Below are 21,787 nucleotides of genomic sequence, written 5' to 3'. Positions count from 1 at the left end.
CTTAAATATCTACACTAGGATTCTAACAATATTCCAGATACAGCAAGAATTATGGAAGTTAGAAGGGATATAACAGAATAAAGCACCAGTAAAAACCTCTTCTGTAGATGTTAAGATGTGGCTACAAACAAAAGAAGTTCACCATGTAATATTCATATTACGTTTTATAGTTACTTAAGGAACAGTTATTTAGCAATTTTCACAATTACCTGGAAATAAAGAACAGTATTAAACAACAACAAAAAAAAATCTAAGTATACAACATACCTGAGTTCGTAAAATTTCATTTTTTGACAACTGCATGTCGCCAGTCAATTCTTTCACAACAATGCCCAGTGGCTCCAGACGTTTGCTGAAGTAGTTTGTCATTTCAGCTGCCAAGGCTTTCATTGGAGCAACATACACAATCTGCGCCCAAGAAACACTAGCTTGATGAATGAGTAAAACCACAATGTCATTTGTTTCAAAGAAGTCAACTGAAGTCATATTTATTGTGATATATGATTCTAGCCACTTACGGTGAAAAATCTTAATATTGATAGATGAAAAAGACTTATCTTTGTTGTATAAGTGTACATCTGTTTAAAGAACTACAGAATGTTTATATAGCATCATCACTTTGAAAATTGGTGCTTTAAAGCTAAGTGCATTTTGATAGCTTTCATAGGGGTAGTGGGACTTTCATAACACAAAGAGGTATTGCCTAAAAGTAATGACGGAAACCATGCAGCATTCTCTATATGACTTCCTGTGTAATATCCTTAAAAACTACCAGATATCAGACAAAATATACAACTTTAAAATGGTTTTAGATTTTACAATTTAAAAAGCTATTGTTCAATTTAATTCCTACCTTAAATTCATTCTTTTTGATAACACCTTGCTGAAAATGTTGGCGAATTTCATGCAAAACTGTAAGCATCGCAATGTTGGTTTTTCCAGCTCCAGTAGGGGCACAAATCAGCATGTTCTCATTGGTATTGTAGGCAGTCTCAAACACAATTGACTGGATTCTATTCAGTCTCCTCATTCCTTTAAAAGCCAGCTGTCCAATCTAAAAAGAAAAAAAAATATCAACGATAAAATGAAAATGTGAAGGTCCCACACAAAACATTAAATGCCATCTTTTTTTAATTAAAAAGAAAGTAATTTATTTAGTCTCTCATATCCTATATTTAAGCTGTATGCAGTTGAGAACAACTCACAACAATTGCACCTGGGAAATGAAACTCACTAAATTTGAAAAATATGATGAGACTACACCTGTATCCAGCACAAGCTGGAATCAAGATTGCCGGGAGAAATATCGATAAACTCAGATATGCAGATGACACCACCCTTATGGTAGAAAGTGAAGAGGAACTAAAAAGCCTCTTGATGAAAGTGAAAGAGGAGAGTGAAAAAGTTGGCTTAAAGCTCAACATTCAGAAAACTAAGATCATGGCATCTGGTCCCATCACTTCACAGCAAATAGATGGAGAAACAGTGGAAACAGAGGCAGATTTTATTGTTTTGGGCTCCAAAATCACTGCAGATGGTGATTGCAGCCATGAAATTAAAAGATGCTTACTCCTTGGAATAAAAGTTAGGATCAACCTAGACAGAATATTAAAAAGCAGAGACATTACTTTGCCAACAAAGGTCAAACAAATGGTTTTTCCAGTGGTCATATATGGACGTGAGATTTGGACTATAAATAAAGCTGAGTGCCAAAGAATTGATGCTTTTGAACTGTGCTGTTGGAGAAGACTTTTGAGAGTCCCTAGGACTGCAAAGAAATCCAACCAGTCTATCCTAAGCGAAATCAGTCCTGAATATTCATTGGAAGGACTGATGTTGAAGCTGAACCTCTACTACTTTGGCCACGTGATGGGAAGAGCTGATTCATTTGAAAAGACCCTGATGCTGAGAAAGATTAAAGGCAGGAGGAGAAGGGGACCACAGAGGATGAGCTGGTTGGATGGCATCACTGACTCAACAGGCATGAGTCTGAGTAAACTTTGGGAGTTGGTGAAGGACAAGGAGGCCTGGCATGCTGCAGTCCATGGAGTTGTAAAGAGTCGAACACGACAAAGAGGCTGAACTGAACTAGTCATCACTGTCATATGTCATCTTTGTCTCTTATATAAAGCTTCTAAAATACTAAGGCAAATGATTGCTGCAATTTCCAGTCTTTATAGGCTCATGACAAGAAATATAGAGTCCACTATTCCTAGATTAGAGATCTGATCATGTCACATTCCAGCTTGAATATTTTCTCAGACTTCTCACTGTCAATTTTAACTATACAGAATACACAGATCCTTTAAGACACAGAAGGAACAGCAAACAGGACCCTTCAAAATGTGAACCCTTGTTTATAACCTTCTACTACCACTATCTATACATACTATTCTCTGGACATTTATTGTGCCTTTGCACTACTTATAATGCCTTTCCCAGCCTGGAGAAATTCTTCATTATCACTTTAAGTTCAAATGTAATCTCTGGTTCCCTCCAATTTCACACATAATTATTTATGCATTTATATTTTGCCATAATTCAAAAGATTTAAGGAAGTTCCCATTTCTCTCAGCAGCTAGACATTCCATATAACCTTCTTTATATATTGTCATTATGATCCTTACCCACAAACATTTAAATAGTTTGTTTATATGTACATCTGGCCCACTGGATTAAAACTAAGAATTCAGTTTTATTACTCTTTGCATTACCATAGTACTTAATGAGTTGCCAGGAACATAGTAGGCCTATGAATAAATTTTTATTGATTGATAAGTCAGTTGAGTAAATGAGGGAAAACAGTACAAGTCTTAAAAAGATACACACGACATACACAATATCTTCCAAAGGAACAGTAAACTGGATTTAAGCAAAAATATGTAGTAGTTATAGGAAAAAAAAAAAAACATCTATATCCAACCTTGAATAAGAAACATTTCCTTTGTTCCTAAAGGTTACAGTTCAATCAAGAAGTAAACTAAGACATCAGAAGAAAATCCTGACAAACACACCTATTACACATGGAGGTTTATACCATTCTGTTCAACAATCATGTATTGATCACTTACGCAAATATTACTGTGCTAAGGACTTATATAAATATAAATATTCTTTCTCTTAACAAAAGTTATGGAGGTCTAAAATGATCCTTACAACATATTAGTTTGTGGTTTAAAGGGGGAAAAGGTGATAGAATTATATTATATCAGTTTAGCTGTCTATATTAAAGATACAAACCACGTGCTGAGGCATCTGAGGGAGAGTCTCAGTAAGCAGAATGCTATTTCAGGCAGAAGGAACAGAGTATTAGAAAGACACCTAGAACTTATTAAAAGTGAGTAGTTGTGTGACAGAGATGGGAGGAAGGGGCAGCAGAGATGATGCAGATGGAACAGGAGGTCATGACCAGACTAAGAAGACTGAACTACTGTGGAGACACTTTATCTCTAGATTTTCCTGAAAGACTGCAGGGAAGCAGAGGAAACTGAGGCATACAGAGAAGTTAAACAGCTCACTCAGGTCCACAGCACTGATAAACGGTGGGAGAGATGAGACCTGAACTGATTTCCCTTTAGCTTCAGTGCAAATTACCACCAAATACGTATGCTGTCTAAAACACCATCATACAATGATTTTTGCCAGTTAATAACTCTATATTCAAAGCCACTGCAAAAGAATCCTTAAAATATTGCTGCATATATGCACTCTTTAGTAGTAATATAACATGCTGATGAGAAAAAGCTAGTTACCCCCAAAAACCCACAAAAATTTATAAATTACTTTAAGCAGCTCATGTTCTGCCCCCTTCTCCCAAGTTTTTTTTTGTTTTTTATTTAAAATTTAGAAAAATGAAACAATTTTCACGAATAAACTTTATCAGTAAAAGAATAAAAGGAATGTGTAGAGACAGCAACCATAACTTTATTTAAAAATATCACTAGAAGATTCAATGTATTTCAAATTAATTCTGTGAGCTACTAGAACATGAGATAATTAAGTTAAAGTTCATTATGCATAAGGAACTTCTTATATTTGAAAAATATTCAAATTATATTCACAAATATCTTAGGAAAACTAAAGATTAAAGAGGAAGAAAAGTGTGACTATATCAAAACTCTAATTTACTCAAATTTTGAACTATGTAATAATAATATCCATCATTTTATTTATACATGAAACATCCACTAATGTCTAATTAAATGGCACTAACAATCATTGCTTCCTAATATTTAACATCCTAACTCATGTATTGACTTTTTATGCTAATGAGTATAAAAAGTTAAACTGCAATTATTTTTCTTAGTATGTTAATATTTGCTCTTAAACAGAAAACTGAGTAACTCATGGCTAATTTATCCTAAAGGCTTTATGTTTAGCTCAGATAGTCATTCTAAATATGTACCATTTTCCCTTTTAGTTTTACTATGCATTTTCAAAATATTATAATCAGTAGATGAAAATGTTACAAGTTTCATCCTAAATCCACTTGTCTATGCATATTTTGGATTCATCATACTACTAATCTCACAGAAATGACATGGCTCATATATGCAGATCCATAGAAAGTATATATTTCTAATATACTTTATCAAACACTAGCTACACAGACTGCTGTCAAATGCAGGTTTTATCTTTAAAAAAATACTCTTTATAATATGATTTACCTGGAAGAACAAAAATGTACACTAAACATACTGCATTAAATGTTTATAATAATCAAATATAGGTACTATCAGTTAAAATGCATTAACTGGGTACCTAAGATGAAGCCAAGATCATGTCATCCCTCCCAAGTTAGTGTATGTATCATAAACTTAAGTTTCAAACAGTAAACATCAATCTCAGCAAATATTTAGGAAAAATCATATAGATACCAAAGACATATAATTTTCACAGTTAAAGTTTCTTCCATTTTTAGATAGCATGTGCATTAGGCTCAAAATTTCACAACTCAGTACGGTCAGTCCAAGCTCTATATGCTGGAATCCACTGCTCTCATGTTTCTTACAAACCATATTCCACACTATAAACTGCTTAGCCATGGAATATATTCTGTTTACTAAGATGGAAAACAGCAAGATGCACAGCAATATTATACTACTTTTCTCAAAGATGGTAGGAAAGCAACTATATATCAATAAAATTTTTTAAAAAAGATGATAGCAGTAGGGAATAGGGAATAAGAATCTACTATTTGTATATGCTTAATATTTAACATTAAAATATGTTCATATTTTCTTGTAGACATTTTAGAAGGATACTCACAATCTAATATAGTGATAGAAGGAAGTAAGGATCTGAGCTGAGAGGAGACAAGAATAAATTAAAGAGATAATGTGCTATTTAAAGATTTCTAGTTTTTACAATGTGATAATACTTAGAGAAGAAGAAAAAGATAACAGGCATGCACAAAGATATACAACTGACTTCCTTAAAAAAATAGAAAAACTAAAAATGGGTCTGATTAAGTTGTGATGCCTAAATGAGCTCTCAAGTATTGCAAAAATATTTCATGTTAAAAAGTTTCTCTCACTATTCCTAGAGTTTTACCCTACAGAGAGAAAAAGGAAAACTGAAGGACTTCCCTGATGATCCAGTGATAAAGACTCTGTGCTCCCAATGCAGAGGACATGGGTTCGCCCCTGGCTGGGGAATTAAGATCCCACATTCTGTGCAGCATGGCAAAAAAAATTTTAAAAATTTTAAAATAAAGTTAAATTGAATTACCCTCTTGAAGTTTCTTTAAATTAAGTCATATGTCCCTCCTCTCATTGTCTTCCTCAACATTCTCTTTTTTGGTCTTCATATGCTGAATTCCTCAAAGGCTTTTCTCTATCACAAGTTTAGGAGTAGAAGAAACAGATTCTCTTCCTACAGGATCTAATACCTATAACATTAGATCAGGGACCTCACCCAAGATGGTATCGTTTCATCAAAAGTCCAGATCTATCATAAAATGCAAAGCCTAAATTACACCCTGCTGTTATCTCAAACGTACCCTCCCACTTGTGCATCATGCACTGAACTCTGCCCAGCAAGTGCCAAGCTATCAGGGCTCATATTCTGTCTTGAAGAGCTAAAGGTGGAGCAGGTGAACCTAGGCCACCAGTTTGTTCCTTAGGCCCCAACTACACCCCTCCTACTACACACCTCCACACCACAACCTTTAATGAGCTGGTACACTACTTCACTGGCTGCTAACCCCACACTGATATCTGCAGCAAGATCTGTAGATGTATACGTTACAAAACAAAACCTAAAATGTTATTTTTAATACTCTCGAATTATAGATAAATCCAGAAGATAATAAATTCCTTATTATTTAAATTGGCAGGTAAATTATTCACTAGTTCATTTAACGATAATAGTACCAGTTAGCTAGCATTTCTATTGAGCACATACTATATATGAGGCTTCACTTTATATGCTTTAAAGGGATTATTTCTCTCAGTATCCAAAGAAAACCCATGAAGTGGATCTTTTTTTTTTTATTATCCTTATTTTAAAGATAGGGAAACTAGGCATGGAGGAATTGAAGTCTGTGCCCTAGGACAAATGGCCAAGAAGTAGCCGAGCAAGGACTGGAACAAGTTCAGATTTTAAAGTCCAAGTTAAAAACTTATAAAGTTTACTGATTTCATTATTTTTTACACTTTTGTTCCTTATAATGATCCTTTTTAACTAAGCATAACTTAATTTTATAAAAATAAAAATATATATAGATATAAAATATAAAAATATAAAGTCATGAAAATATTGACCATATTAATAAATAAATGCAAAATACAGTAAGAATGTTTTTTAATCTGGTTGTTTAAGACTTTTTAAACTGGATTACTCTTGTAATTTTTATGTCTTCATATGCATCATACACGTTGCTTTTAAATGATCAACACTAAGAAATTTGCATATCATTTAGCATAAAAATTCCACTTCCAAAAAATTTACCTAAATTATACTAACTGAACAAGAATGCCAGATTAAGCTCAAAGATATCTGCTAAAATATTATTCATAATTTAAGAAAAAGCTAATACAATTTGAATGTACATAAACAGAAGACAAACAATTCATGATGCAGTCTTTATGAATTACAGTAGTTACATAGGATGCTATTGTTTAGTCGCTAAGTTGTGTCTGACTCTTTGCAACTTCACGGACTGTAACCTGCCAGCCTCCTCTGTCCATGGGATTTCCCAAGCAAGATGACTGGAGTGGGTTGCCATTTCCATCTCCAGGTGATCTTCCCAACCCAGGATTGAACCTGCATCTCCTGCTTGGCAGGTGGATTGTTTAGCACTGAGCCACCTGGGAAACCCTAAATAAGATGAGGAAGATATATATTCTTACAAAAAAACACACCTAAAAGGGGAAAACAAAATATGTCACAGAACAGAAACATAATTAATTAAATATAAACTGTTATACAAAAACTATGAAATGATATATATCAAACTGTTTCACTGGATCTGGGGTTATAAAGGAATTTTACCTTCTGTTTTATAAATTTAGATATTACATTTTAGATATTATTTTTTATAGAACAGATTTTATAATCAGATCCACAAAAATGCTTTTCTCTATACATTAAAAAAATATTTATCTTGAGGAAAAACAAAAAGGGAAGATTTAGTCTATGTTGTCTTAACGTATTAAAAATAGTAACAATTTCTTTCTTAACAGCTCTAAACAATGTTTTACGTTAATAAAAAGTAACTGATTCACTCTGTTTTTCATTATGTCATATGAAGAGTTCTATATCTTTACCAAAAACCAAATTTCCAATTTGTACTCCTACTTGAAAACACATTGAAAAATTACTGAATGCTGTTAATTAAGAGATAAGGGGTAAAAAGAAAAAAAGAGATAAGAAAGACAGTGTATGGTCATTATTAGTTACTCTTTACTGGAGAGTTATATGTTTTAATGTTTTATGATATTAATTCATTTTGAACCAGACAATCTGGGTAGAGGAAATTAAGTGTTAGCAACAAAAGACCTCAGGAGAGTAATCTTCTATTGAATCTTTGAAGGAAATGAGATTGTAAGATTTTGTGAAAATCAAGTTAAGTTAGTTATTGTCTAATATGAAACTGAGCCAATTTTCATTACATAGAAGAAAGCAGTAAGAAATCACAATGCATAATTCATAATCCTTTCATATTATTTAAAGGAATGCATTTACATCATTTAAAAGAGTAACCAAAAATACTCCATATGCCCTGAAGTATCAATTTCTAAACATTTTCTCATCCTGAAGATAGTCCATTTGACAACAACCCCAAAAATCCAATTAAATAAACGGATCTTCTAAGTACAATGAACTCCTTGATGACAAAATGATAAATAAGTAGCTATTACTAGCCTTGAACAGAACAATACAAGGAAAGAAAAACAAATAACAGCAACACTAGCACCTTTAATTGAGAACTTAAGGCACAACGGGCGTTAGAAAAAAGGAGCACTGTCTTCTTCTTGGAAGGGGAAGGTCTCCTCCTCACTTCCAGGTTTGTGCTAAGGCTTAACTACTGAGAAAACTGAAGAAGAAAACCTCAAGAGGAAATTCTAAAAGACAAAACTCTGTCTGTACAATAACGAATCCCACTGATAACTCATCGTGATCGCACATGTGGGTTTCCACCAGCACACTCAGCAGGTCAGACGTCCTGAAACGCCTTCACCAATGTGCTGTGGCAAGAGGCACATTCCCAACGCACAAAGACAGTCAACGGGGACTCTCTGGCAGCCCAGTGGTTAAGGTTCTGCACCCCGAGTTCAAGCGGCATGGGTTAGCTTCCTGGTTGGGGGACTAAGATCACACAGGCCACACAACAGGGCCCAAAACGAAAAAGCAAAAACAAAAACACGGTGGAACCTCAGTTTTGGGTCTGAGTTGGGTAAGTTTGGCTGCATCTCTGGAATAAACAAGGGCTGGATTCACAAACCAGGATTATAATTACATATACAGACTTTAGATGCTTAAAGCAGAAGTAAAATTAGAGGCAAGGAATAAGGCATTTTCTACTAAGGAAATAAATTATTTTCATAAGGGAGATGAATTTATCCTGACATTATATATTGTATATATATATTGTTATATATTGTTATATATATATATATTGTTATATATATTGTATATATATAGTGTTAGACTTTAAAAATGTAAGACACTAGTATTTAATTGGTATTAGTCTTTTTGACCTGAATTATGGGGCCTGCCTCCTAATAAAGAGCTACACCTCTAACCATGGCAATGCAACAGAAGAGTCTCTGTCCAATTCAGTGGAGTCCCACAAAGAAAATGTCATTTTCAGTTTCTTGGCTGGTATTTATAGTAATAACCAGTTTTAGCTCTGAACTTAACTTTTAAATTACTTTCATTAGCTTGCTTGAAATCTTTAAAGCAGGTGAAGCATTTAGGCACTTAATGCAGTCAAGTCCACAAAAATGTTATATTTATTAAATTATAGGTAATTTCTTCATTTAAAATTTAAAATGTTTTTATAGTATGAATGACTTTAAACTTTCCAAAACTAATTAAGTAAATCAAAGACGTCATTTTAAATATATAATCCTTAAACAAGAAAATGTAATATTAAGAGAATCCTCATAAAATGAAGTGTTTTGAAAGATACGGCTTCTCTTATGGCTCAGCTGGTAAAAAATATGCCTGCAATGCGGGAGACCTGGGTTTGATCCCTGGGTTGGCAAGATCCCCTGGAGAAAGAAAAGGCTACCCACTCCAGTATTCTGGCCTGGAGAATTCCATGGACTGCACAGTCCATGGGTTTGCAAACAGTCGGACACGACTGAGTGACTTTCACTTCACTTTGAAGGATAATGAACTATTTTCCCTAACTAACCTTACAGTATTTGAATAACTTATTATGATGTCAAGAGTTCATCTAATATAGAACAAAAACTATATAGCAAAAACTCATCATATAAATGAAAGTATTAATGACTTATAGAATAGTTCAATATACAAATGTGCACACACGTGTGTATTCAAATATTCCACTGCTCAGCAACACACTTGGCACTGACTTTCTTCTCAACCCTTGAGATCTTCATTTATTTGCTAAGATGGGGAATAGTAATCTGGACATTTCTTAACAGTCCTCCGAGTGATTATTGCAAACAAGCAAGACTGAGAATTGTTAGCCTACCTAACTTTTCCTACCTACACCGAACATAGTGATTAAGTTTTTCTTAGTCATCTAGTTTTTTCATAAGTTAACATAACCTACTCCAGGAAGATTAAAGCACATTTTACTCAGAAAAACTGGTTTAAACATGTATCAAATTAGAAGGGAGAAGTTAGGTAAGGGGACCCTCCCTGTATGACAAATGCTTTACCTGAACTTCTTGTATAGTATGTAAAGATTTAAGGGATAAGTAAAACATTTAAAGGAAGAAATTATGAAAGTTATACAATAAAGCACGACAATTTCTTCATATGTTGATTTCCTCTGATATATTCAAAACTACCCAAATTATATAATTACTGGGGTTTCCCTCAGGGCTCAGATGGTAAGGAAATCACCTGCAATGCAGGAAACCTGGGGTTGATTCCTGGGTCGGAAAGATTCCTGAAGAAGGGAATGGCAACCCACTCCAGTATTCTTGCCTGGAGAATTCCACGGACAGAGGAGGCTGGTGGGCTACAGTCCATGGGGTTGCAATCAGTTGGACATGACTGAGCAACTAACACTTTCAAATTACATAATTACTATTTTCATACAACTCTAAAATTTATCAAGAATGTAAGAGCTTGCAGAGAATACAAAAAGCAAGTAACCCTATGTTTATTTAGCCACTGTTTGATATTTGCACCATTCAATCCAACTGAACCTTGTCCTTTCCAAAACATCTTGCTTGCAGGGTTTGTACAGGGGATTCAGTTAAATAATGTGATAAAATGTGCCTTAAAAATGCACAGTATTAACTAAAAAAATGCAAATTCCTTTGCTTTACCTCGATCAATTTAAAGCTATTTTCTACATTACTTCAATATTCACCTTTGCTATGTGCTGTACTATGTTCAGTCGTGTCTGACTCTTTGTGATCCTATGGACTGTAGCCCAGCCAGGCTCCTCTGCCCATGGAATTTCCCAGGGAAGAATACTGGAGTGGGTTGCCATTTCCTCCTCCAGGGGATCTTCTCAACCCAGGGATCAAACCTGCATCTCCCGTGACTCCTGCATTGCAGGTGGATTCTTTACTGCTAAGCCATCGAGGAAGCCCCAGTATTCATCTTTGAGGAATTTTAATGTTACTTATACCAAAATAATTCCACCTTTCCGTATGTCATAACAGAAAGTTTCAAAGTATGCCCTGAACCTTGTCAGGATTGCAATACCACACTGCAATTTGGGTAGCTCATCTTTCAAAATATATCACAGATGCTGCTACACGTTTTCTGTGTGCTGACTCATGTAATCTTCTCAGAATAAACAGACTGATAAGGAAACTGAAACTCAGAGGTGTTATGTAACTTGATCCACATCACAAAACGTGCAAAAGGTAAAGCTGAGAATCCCATCAGTTCTATTGCCTAACGCAATAGTTAGTTCCTCAAATGCATGATCATAATTCTAAACCTTTTGATATCCACCATAGCACAGTGACTTGCATCAATCACGACTCAAGAAATGATTCCTGATGACAGATAACCAATTCACATATATTTTCAAAGACAAATAATGAAACCCTATAGTAGTAATACAATCCTACCCAAAATTTCTGGTATCCCTGATAGGCCTGCGTAACTATCACGTTGGAAAATATGGACAAAATTCATTTCTAAAGCAACTTGAAATTCCCACATTACAAGTTAAATTCATGTACATTTCAGACTTTTAAAGTCATCTGAGTTCTAACATTATCATTCTGGGGTAGCTCAATATGCTGCTATGCTTTTAATCTTCTCTCTTCTAATTTTCCTCCCCATAAAATCAATAAAGTATAGGTTGTAAAGAAAGTTATTTTGTTCAATTACTCCTAGCTAGAGGCAGATGTTAGTTATAACTCTCCCTAGCAGGTATTTTTCAAGCAGCTGGTGCCCTTTTCCTGGTTAGCTGTTTGCAGCATTCCCAGTAGACTTTACAGTACAATCCTACAAAAGTTCAGGGCACACAGACAAAACTAATTCTTTTTTAGAAAAGAAAATATAGATTAATTCCTTCAAATCGGACTTAGCTATTTCATATATTTGAACTATAATGTACCTTCATAGCAAGTAAATATTACTTTTTAATCATATAAATGTTTGCTGAGAGTCAAAATATATAAACATTTCTTATGGGAAAGCTTATCTCGTGGAACAAATTTTTATATACTGCACATTTATTGACTCCTAAAACAGGAAACTCCTAAAATCCTTTTGTTTTGTTTAGTTGCTAAGTCGTGTCCAAACAGAGAACCCAGTCCAGCCCATCCAAATCGGACCTCCAGAACACTGAGATAATAAACGGATGTTTTAAGTCACTAATATCTTGGTAATTTCTTATACAACAACAGAAAGTTCACACAAAGTCACATCATAATCAAACTACCTAAAACCAGTGAGGAAAAGAAAATCTAAAAATCAACCAGAAAAAAAAAAAAAAAACAAAAAAACATTATATAGAGAGGAAGATTAAGAATGAGGACAAGTTCCTTATCAGACACAATGTAAGTAAGAAGACAACATCTATAGGCTGCAAGAAGCAGCTACATCTGTAAGTACTAGGGAAAAAACCCATCAACCTAAAATTTCACAGCAAATGAAATATCTTTCAAGAACAAACACAAAATAAAGATTTTTTTTTTAGATATACAAAACTGAAAGAATTTATCACCAGCAGACTTGCACTAGAAAAAATGAATACCAGATGGAAATCTGAATCTCCCTACACGAAGGCATAAAAGAGCAGATAGATGCACAAGTGTAAGGACATTTCCTGGTTATCATTTAGACATCTTAAATGATATCTTAAAAAAAGACTGTTAACAGCAAAAAGAATAACAACGTGTTGTGGCGTTTACAACAGATGTAAAATGTGTCTATATTTACATATTTGTTTGTTCATTTGTTTGCTTTGGTGGTAATAAGTACTGAAAAATCTGAAATATATAATAGCAAATATTATCAGAATACTCATGTTTCTTTGATTGCCAAGTGAGGTGAGACATGTATCAAGGGAAATTATAATTTGTTGAAATGATCAGAAATTTAATATTTGTCACATTGTTTCCTTCCTGGTGAAATTCATGAAATCTTCACTAAGATCTCTATCAGTATGAAAAAGATTGTAAGCTCACTTCTCAGTGCTGAACTTTAGATTTTGTTATTATTTCTTGATACCACCCCTAAAAAAAGCAGTGAGGAATTCAAGGTCATGGTGCTGATGAAACTGATAATACACCTGACAGTGTAATAAGCAGCCTGTGGGATGCTTCAGGAAAAGGCTTTTTATTTGGGTGTATGTCCAGGTTTTAGTAACATTTTTTCCTGTTCAGATTGATCTCATAAAAATGATTCACATTCTGAAGTGTTTTTCTGGATGCCTCTTTAGCTTTCTTGCTTTTGTAATTTGATTGAATCAAACTATGTCAATAAACTCTTTTAGCTTTAGGATCCCTTCAAGCTCAGAGAACACAGTAAAACCACAAGAAAAGTAACAGTTTTTTATACTCATTCTACTTCCCTTTTCCCAAACTCTCAGTCTTGAGATAACCACAAATGTCAATAAATACAATGACAGGTTTCTTTATTTTCTATCAATTAACTGGAAACTTTGGCTATCACATGCGAAGAGTTGACTCACTGGAAAAGACCCTGATGCTGGGAGGGACTGGGAGCAGGAGGAGAAGGGGACGACAGAGAATGAGATGGCTGGATGGCATCACCGACTCGATGGGCATGGATTTGGGTAAACTCTGGGATTTGGTGATGGACACGGAGGCCTGTCGCAGAGTCGGACACGACTGAGTGACTGAGCTGAACTGAACTGAGCCTATGTCTTCATAGAGTGACTATGTACTTGTAATGAAAGAATACCTGAAGAACATAAATGAACATAGAAGTAATGTGTTTAGTAAATATAATTTCCAGAGAAACAATAAGTCTTTTCATGTTATCCATACTCAGATTGATCTCACCAGTGTCAGTTTACATTTATCATTTTAAGCTAACATTCTATCTAAAATGTCTTAAGTGCTCACAATTCTTCCAAGTGTTTTACATGTATTAACTCATTTGATGACAGAGGATGAGATGGTTGGATGGCATCACTGACTCAATGAACGTGAGTTTGAGTAAACTCCGCGTGTTGGAGTGCTGCAGTCCATGGGGTCGCAAACAGTCAGACATGATTGAGCAACTGAACTGAACTGAACTGAACTGATTTAATCCTCACAATAAAACGATGAGGTAGGTACTATCACCCCAATTTTACAAGTGAAACACTGGATCTCGGAGAGTAACTTGGCCCCAGTCTTTCAGCTAGAACATGGGGAGCCAAGATTCAAGCTCGTCCGCCTGGATTCACAGCTTCACTCTTCATCAACATGTGACCTCCCGGACGAAACACACACACCCTCTTCCTCTTCTATTTCCCATCTTAATAAACGACACCAGCACTCACCCATGTTGCCCCGGATATCATTTCAGTTTCTTCTCTCTGCTTCATCCCCTGTCGTTTAACCTGTCATCAGATGCTATACAACTTCTAAACTAACATTTACTAATATTTAACTAGCAGCTCTCTACTCTCCGTTGTCCCACTTTCTACATAGGCTCCACTTTCTTCATTCAGGCACACAGCATTTCTCCCTTTAATTATTGCAGCAACTCTACTCTCAACCATCAGTTGTTTTTTTTTAACTGCAACCAGAGTAATCTCTGTAAATGAAAAAAAATCTGATCATTTACTTTTATTTTTAAGAAGCAGCGTTTCCCATAATAATGAATTTAAACTTACTATGTATGGTTTCCAAAGTCCTTCATGTGCACTAGTAAGCCTCTTTTTAGACTAATTTGCTGCCACGCTACATATGTAGCTTGCATACTAATAATACTGAAATACATGTTTACAGAAGGTCACATACTGTTTCATGGAGCATCCTTTGCCTATGATACACCCCCCACCATCTCCTTTGTCTATCTGGCAAAATCCTATGCCCTCACTGACCTCCATGAAGACTTCTGTGAACTTGCTAATCTGCTTTCTCTGAGGTGCCATAGAAATCTGCACAACATACCCCTACTGTATTAATCACTTCCATAGGAATGGTGGGGGTCAGATACACTACATGGAGTAACTTAAGATCAGAGATAATACCCTGTTTATAATTTCCCTCAGGACCTAGCCTGTAAACATGGGATTCAATAATCTGGGGTCACAAAAATCCTCAAACTCTCTACATTGAGATTTTATAGGATTCAACTTTCTTAACTTCTCAAACAAAACATTACATGCATCTTTTACATTACTTTTCCAAACTAAATAGTATACTTGGATCAGTATTCCGATTCTGCCAAATAACATTCTATTGGCTATTTAAAAACCGTAACTCCCACCTGTGGAAACAGAGAGCAGTCAACTGATTTAACACCAACAAAAAAGCAAACCTCACTCTTTCATCAAAATATCAAAGACACAGTTCTGTCTGCTTGGCATCTTTCACATGTTCCTTTTTAAAGATAACAGCCTCATCTTCCCTTTGGGAAACTCCTCCTTGACTCCTGACGGCTCACAGAGGGCTGGGGGTGAGGAAACTCAAGTGAGCAGGCATAGCCAATTGAGAATCCCACACTCCTAGCACGAGGAAAGTAGTTCAGAAATGAACTGGTGACACAAGTCAAGAAGATAAGAGCTCATCCCAGGAGTTTTTTTGTTTTGTTTTGTTTTAATGGGGAAAAGCCTCTTGCTTTTAGAATGAGGGGAGAGGAAAGCCTGGAGTTGCTGTCTTATGTTCTTCCCTGATTACATGTAAAAAGTATGTATCTGAGAGCTGGGATAAAAAGAACCAGAGAAATAAAAGGAGGGGAATAGAGGGTAAAAGACAGGGAGGAGAAGATAATGGAGAAGGGAAAGAGAAGGAAATAAAGAAAGACAGAGAGAGAGAGAGAGATGAAGATAGAGGAAAAGATCTGATGACATCATGTGAACTTATATATCCATCTGAATGCATAGGCAGCTTTATTCCCAGATATTTTGGTTAGAAAAGCCAACAGTCTGTCTTCATTGCTAAAACTTATTTTGAGTTTCATTTCTCTAACTTCCAAATGAGTGAGTTCTATCTAATACAGAAGCCCATCTAATGATTTTTTTGGTTTTTTTTGGATTATTCCCTCTCCAAGAAAGTACAAAACCCATTTAAGAACATTAACAGCAATTTTGCACATCATTTTAGAATTTTTAAATTATCCTTATCTTTTTAATCAAATTACAGAAGTATTTTAAGAAGACAAGAAAGACAGGACAAATTTATCTGATGCGACATGCAGTCAGCGAAAGGACATAAAAGCATTTTATCTATTGTTCCACAGGACTGTCAGGAGCAGAATCCAATTATGATCTCAGTGAAAAGAGAAAGATAACATCTTCAAGAACATTTCTCCTGATTCATAAAGATCCTGCCTTTTAAAAAAGATCCAAACTAACAGATGCATTTAACTAAACTAACAGTCTGTTAACATCTATATTTTTTCCTGAGCTCTATATTAATATCCACAGTAACAGCATCTAGTTGGGATCATTATCTACATTGCTAAGACATCAAAGAGTTTACTTATGTACTTATGACACTGCATTTGAATGTAGTATTCCCCAATTATTGCCCCTTTTGAAAGTGAGCATTTAAACCACAAGAAGAAAAATACAAGTAATATATAAAAATATGAATTAAAATGGCTAAAATAAAAATTTTAAAAAGTGATACCCACCAAATGCTGGTGAATATGTAGAGAAACTAGATCACACTGGATTACTGTTGGGTAAATAAAATGATACTTTGGAAAAAAATTATGGTAGTTTCTTAGAAAACTAAACAAGTAATTATAATATGACTAAGTAATTGCATTCTTGGATATTTAACCCAGAAAAATGAAAACTTACATTCGTACAAAAATCTGTACACCAAAAAAAAAATCTGTACACCAATATCTGGAGCAGTTATTTCCACATTATGGATGCAATTATGTATTCCGAAGTTTATAAACTAAAGCCCTAACTCCCAAAGTGACCATATTTGGGGACAGAACCTTTAGGGTTCTGAGGTCATCTGAATGAGACTCTAATCCAATAAATAGGCCTGGTGTCCTGATAAGAAGCAGAAAAGACACCAGAAGTCTCTAGACACATAGAGAAGAGGCCACATGAGTCCACGAGGACACAGAGAGAAGACCATGGGCTGCAATCCAGGAAAAGAGTCCTCAACCAGAAAACAAAACTGTTGGCACCTCGGCCTGGGACTTTGAGCTTCCAGGACTGTGAAAAAGCAAATGTCTGTTCTTTAAGCCACCTAGTGTGTGCTTAGGGCAGCTCAAACAGACTCACAGAATTCATAACAGCCAAAACCTGTAAACAACACAGATGTCTGTCAACAGGTGAAGAGCTAAATTGTGGTCATCCACATCTCGCGTGGTAGAGAGGATAATGATTCCCAATGATGGCCACATCCTAATCCAGGGAACCTCTAAGTGTGTTAGGCTACATGGCAAAGAGACATTAGGGCTGCAGATGGAAAGAACCCATTCAGAAATCTCTTTTACTCCATAATCTACATTAAAGTGAACAAAGTATTTATTTGGAAATAAGTTTGAGAGAAAAAGAAGCCTGGTCCATTCATTAGAAAGACAATGAATGTCAACGATGCTTTTACATGAAAAAAGTTAATATTTAATATATAAAACTAAATAAATCTTCCTGATGATAATCCTTATAATGATTGATAGGGTTTAAAAAGAATTATATACATAACTATTTAATTCTATAGGCTTGAGAGCCTGCATTTCAGAATCACCTATAGAGCTCTAAAAATCATCTTTAAAATATAGATATTATGGGTCTGACCCAAGAGATTATGATTTAATACAGATCAAAGCATTTGGATCTTGAAAAAATTCTACAGTAATTTTGACACAAAGGCTGAAATCCACTAATATAAGTTCTAATGACAATTTTAGTCTACTATAAAAACTTATAGGAAACAACTTAAAATTCCAACAATAAGAAATTGGTGTAAAAGTAATGAAGACATAAGTTGGAATACCACATAGTGATTTAAAATAATGTCGTAAAAATGTCTATTGACATAGAAAGATGTATGTAAATATATATATATATAAACACAGAAAAAAAAGTATGTATGGATATAATTCTATTTTTGTAAAATCAAAACACATATGCACTGATATGTATAGAATGGAGCTAATTTTGGTTGATTGTAGTTACTCCTTATGCTGCTCCTTTTGTATGCCTATATTATTTGATATTTCTGAATGATTTCATAAGACTTACATATATAAAAATAAAGCAACTTCACTTTGGTGATGAAAAAGCTAACCTTAAATAATATATGTACTTTAAATGAAAAAATATTTTATTCTGAGATAAAGCAATTATAGCAAAGTTTTAACTAATGGTAAATCAAAACAAAAGGGAATAAGAATAGTACTATTCATGCATCTTTTCCATAGGGCTGCAATTATTCAAAATTTAAAAGCTGAGGGAAAGCTAATTAGTTTAGAATTGGGTCCTATTCTCAAATAATATTCTATTTTATTATAGGCTGACCATTTGATATGTCAACACAATACATGAATCCTTTAAAACAACTTACTTGAGTCAGCTTACATAAGGTAAAAGTATGAGCTAAAATAGCTAAAATAAACATATAATTATAGAAATATATACACAAAATATATGTAAATATATTCAATGTGTTAAGAAATATAAGCATATATGTTTTTTTTATTTTAAACTCCCCTATTTCATTAGTAACCAACTGCATGTATCTCTGTATTGTATTAACCAACTTTTAAAAATAATTTTTCCAATACAAATGCATTCAAAATCATACCAAGCATCAAAACTATCAACTTCACAAAATGAAAATCTTACCTCATCTAAGTCTTGGATATAAACTGGTTTTTCCTCAAAGCCAATTGGCATTGGTTCACTATAAGGAATCTTTACTTCTTCATATATCTTGTTGTTCTCTCTTTGGATTCCTTCTGGTAAAATCATCTATAAACATTAAAAATTAAAAATCCAATAATAATACAAAATAGAATAATGTCTCTGGTAAAGGTTCTTTAATCAAAGAGAGAGGGGAAAATGCTATTGGTTTCATGACATTGCACTAGCAAATAAACGTAACTAAAGGAAAACAAAAACAAACAAAAAAACACACATACATATACAAGAAGCATTCATGAATCAGATATCTCACATAACACACAAACCATATTACTGTGATGAATTTTAAGCATACAGTAATTACGTGGTATTCCTGAAGATAAATGTAGTTTATGCAGCCAGGGAAAACGTGCAATACACCTTGTAAGGTTTAGTTAAAAAGTGGTACAACTGCTAAAACTCAAAAACACAAGTTGTACAGATAATGAAACGGAGGAGAACAAATATGTTTTGAATACCTACTATGTGCTAAGAACTTCACATAAACTGCACTATCTCATTTTCTTCAATATTCAAATATACAATTTAGCATAGTAAAATGAAACAGGGAAAAATCTATGTGTCATATCTCTAGAACAGACACGTTATCCAAAAGTGGTCATGTACCAATGACATACCTTTGCACCGGCAATGAATGCTGATGTTCTCATGGCTTCAGCCTGGGAATCATAAACATGGGGATAACGTATTTTTTCAACATCTGTGTCTCTCTGCCTGCTCAGAATTGGAACGTTTCTAGCGTTCATGAGTGCCTGCTCTCTGTAAATACAAAAATAATAGGCTAAATCTGTCATTTTTATCTCACAACAGAAAGCATATAATAAAACAAAGTCACTATAATAACTATTTCATGTAGTCTTCAATTACAAAAGAGAAGAAATTAAACAACGCAAAGTTATTAGCAAGCCTGAAATTTTCCGTGTAATCAATAAGTGTCAGTACATTTTCAGGTACTATTTTTAGATAACATCATCTGATAAGTTTGACTTAATGTCTTTTATTATAAATTTCTTTTTCACAATCCAAAGATATTTAACAAAGTATAAATAAGTTCCTTTTTAAATTGGGTTTCAATATTTAAATAGCATGTATAATAATGCCTTTATTTCATTTGCCTCCTTTCTACTTCTCAACAAGGGAAAAAGCATTCATTAAGGCAGGAAAGAAAAAGGTCTCAAAACAAATTTGTGTACGCTTCATAAAGCACAACACCTGAATCTCTCACCTGTGCGGATGCAACCAAGAATATTCTAATTAAGCAGATCACTGCTTTCTTATCCTAGAAAATTAGGTTTTCATACAACAAAACTCTATTCTTGTAAGAAAACGTGACTAGAAGAATCATCCAAGTTGTTAAAACTAAGCTAAACAATTATAATGATACATAAAAAAGCAACTACAGCACAAGCATTTTTCAACTTCTGGTTTTTATTACCTGTGTATCCGCAGTTCCTTAGGATCAAAGCACAGGGGTCCTTCTGCAGTTTCTCCATCTTCTCCAGCCTTTTTTTCTCGTCTGGCAATTCTTTTTTCTTCCCGGCGATACTGTTTCATTAACTGCTTCTCTTGTTCAGACTGAATAGTGACTTGACAACCATAATTAGGTTTAGCATTTTCTCCTAAAATTTTTTTGCAATTGTCTGCAAGGCAAATTTAAGATCCATATTTTTACAAGTTTAACCTTTATGAAAACCAGTTTTCCTCTTTATCAAAACATAAGCTACACAATGCTCTAAGAATTCATTTTTTTTAAGTGGCACATTTAATTACATGTTCTAAGGAGAGTTTTTCTAAGTCACAATTTCTAAATGATATAATATCCTAGCTTAGAAAAAGTCAGAAGATATTGTTTTTCTACAGACTAATATAAATTCTTAGATATAACATCAGGAACCTAAAAATTCTATTTCATAATTTTGAAATAATCTAAATTATTTCAAAATAAATACCAATACTAATCAGTATTTACTGTTAACATAATAAAGATATCCTTTACATATATAAAAGATTTAACTTTTTCCCATATAATAGGTCTCACTCTGTTAAACTGTCTATATGTCACTACTAATTTATACATGAAATAAAGTAAAATAAAAATAAAATACAGCTCAGGATATATTTAGAAGATGACTAAAGCAAATTAAGTATGATCCACCTTTTCATGGAAATGCAGGGTTTTTTAACCATTTTTTAAACTGAAGTATAGTTAATATAACATGTTGCATTAATTTCAGATGTACAGCAAAGTGATTCAGGTGTGTGTATATACATACATATGCTTTTCTAGATTCTTTTCCATTATAGGTTATTACAAATATTAAGTACAGTTCTCTGTGCTATACAGTAGGTCATTGTTTGGGATTTTATATACAACACTGCATACATATTTATATTCAGCATATGTTTATATACAGTATATATATGTGCTTATATGTGTGTTTATGTTTATAGTTACATTTATAGATATGTTTATACACAGTATATGTTTATATACAGTAGGTCCTTGTTTGATATTTTATATACATTACTATGTATATATGTATATGTTAATTCCAAACTCCTAATTTTATCTCTCCCCCATCCCCTCTGGTAATC

The 21,787-nt window shown here is 33.9% G+C and overlaps 1 protein-coding gene across 1 annotated transcript in view; it reads right to left on the bottom strand.

Annotated features, from left to right (window-relative positions):
* The window catches only part of ASCC3 (activating signal cointegrator 1 complex subunit 3), a 336,030-nt gene that overhangs the window by 246,782 nt on the left and 67,461 nt on the right, over positions 1-21,787 (bottom strand). The window contains exons 6-10 of the mRNA XM_065911620.1: positions 20,628-20,832; positions 19,810-19,951; positions 19,115-19,240; positions 854-1,054; positions 268-408 (exon numbers count right to left, since the gene is read on the bottom strand). Of these exons, the coding sequence (XP_065767692.1) occupies positions 268-408; positions 854-1,054; positions 19,115-19,240; positions 19,810-19,951; positions 20,628-20,832 (815 nt within the window). The remainder of the gene's footprint in view (positions 1-267; positions 409-853; positions 1,055-19,114; positions 19,241-19,809; positions 19,952-20,627; positions 20,833-21,787) is intronic.

Source organism: Muntiacus reevesi, chromosome 19 (assembly GCF_963930625.1).
Source record: "Muntiacus reevesi chromosome 19, mMunRee1.1, whole genome shotgun sequence".
Taxonomy (NCBI): Eukaryota; Metazoa; Chordata; class Mammalia; order Artiodactyla; family Cervidae; genus Muntiacus; species Muntiacus reevesi.
The sequence above is the reverse complement of the archived record's forward strand: the minus strand, read 5'-3'. Positions and strand labels throughout refer to the sequence as shown.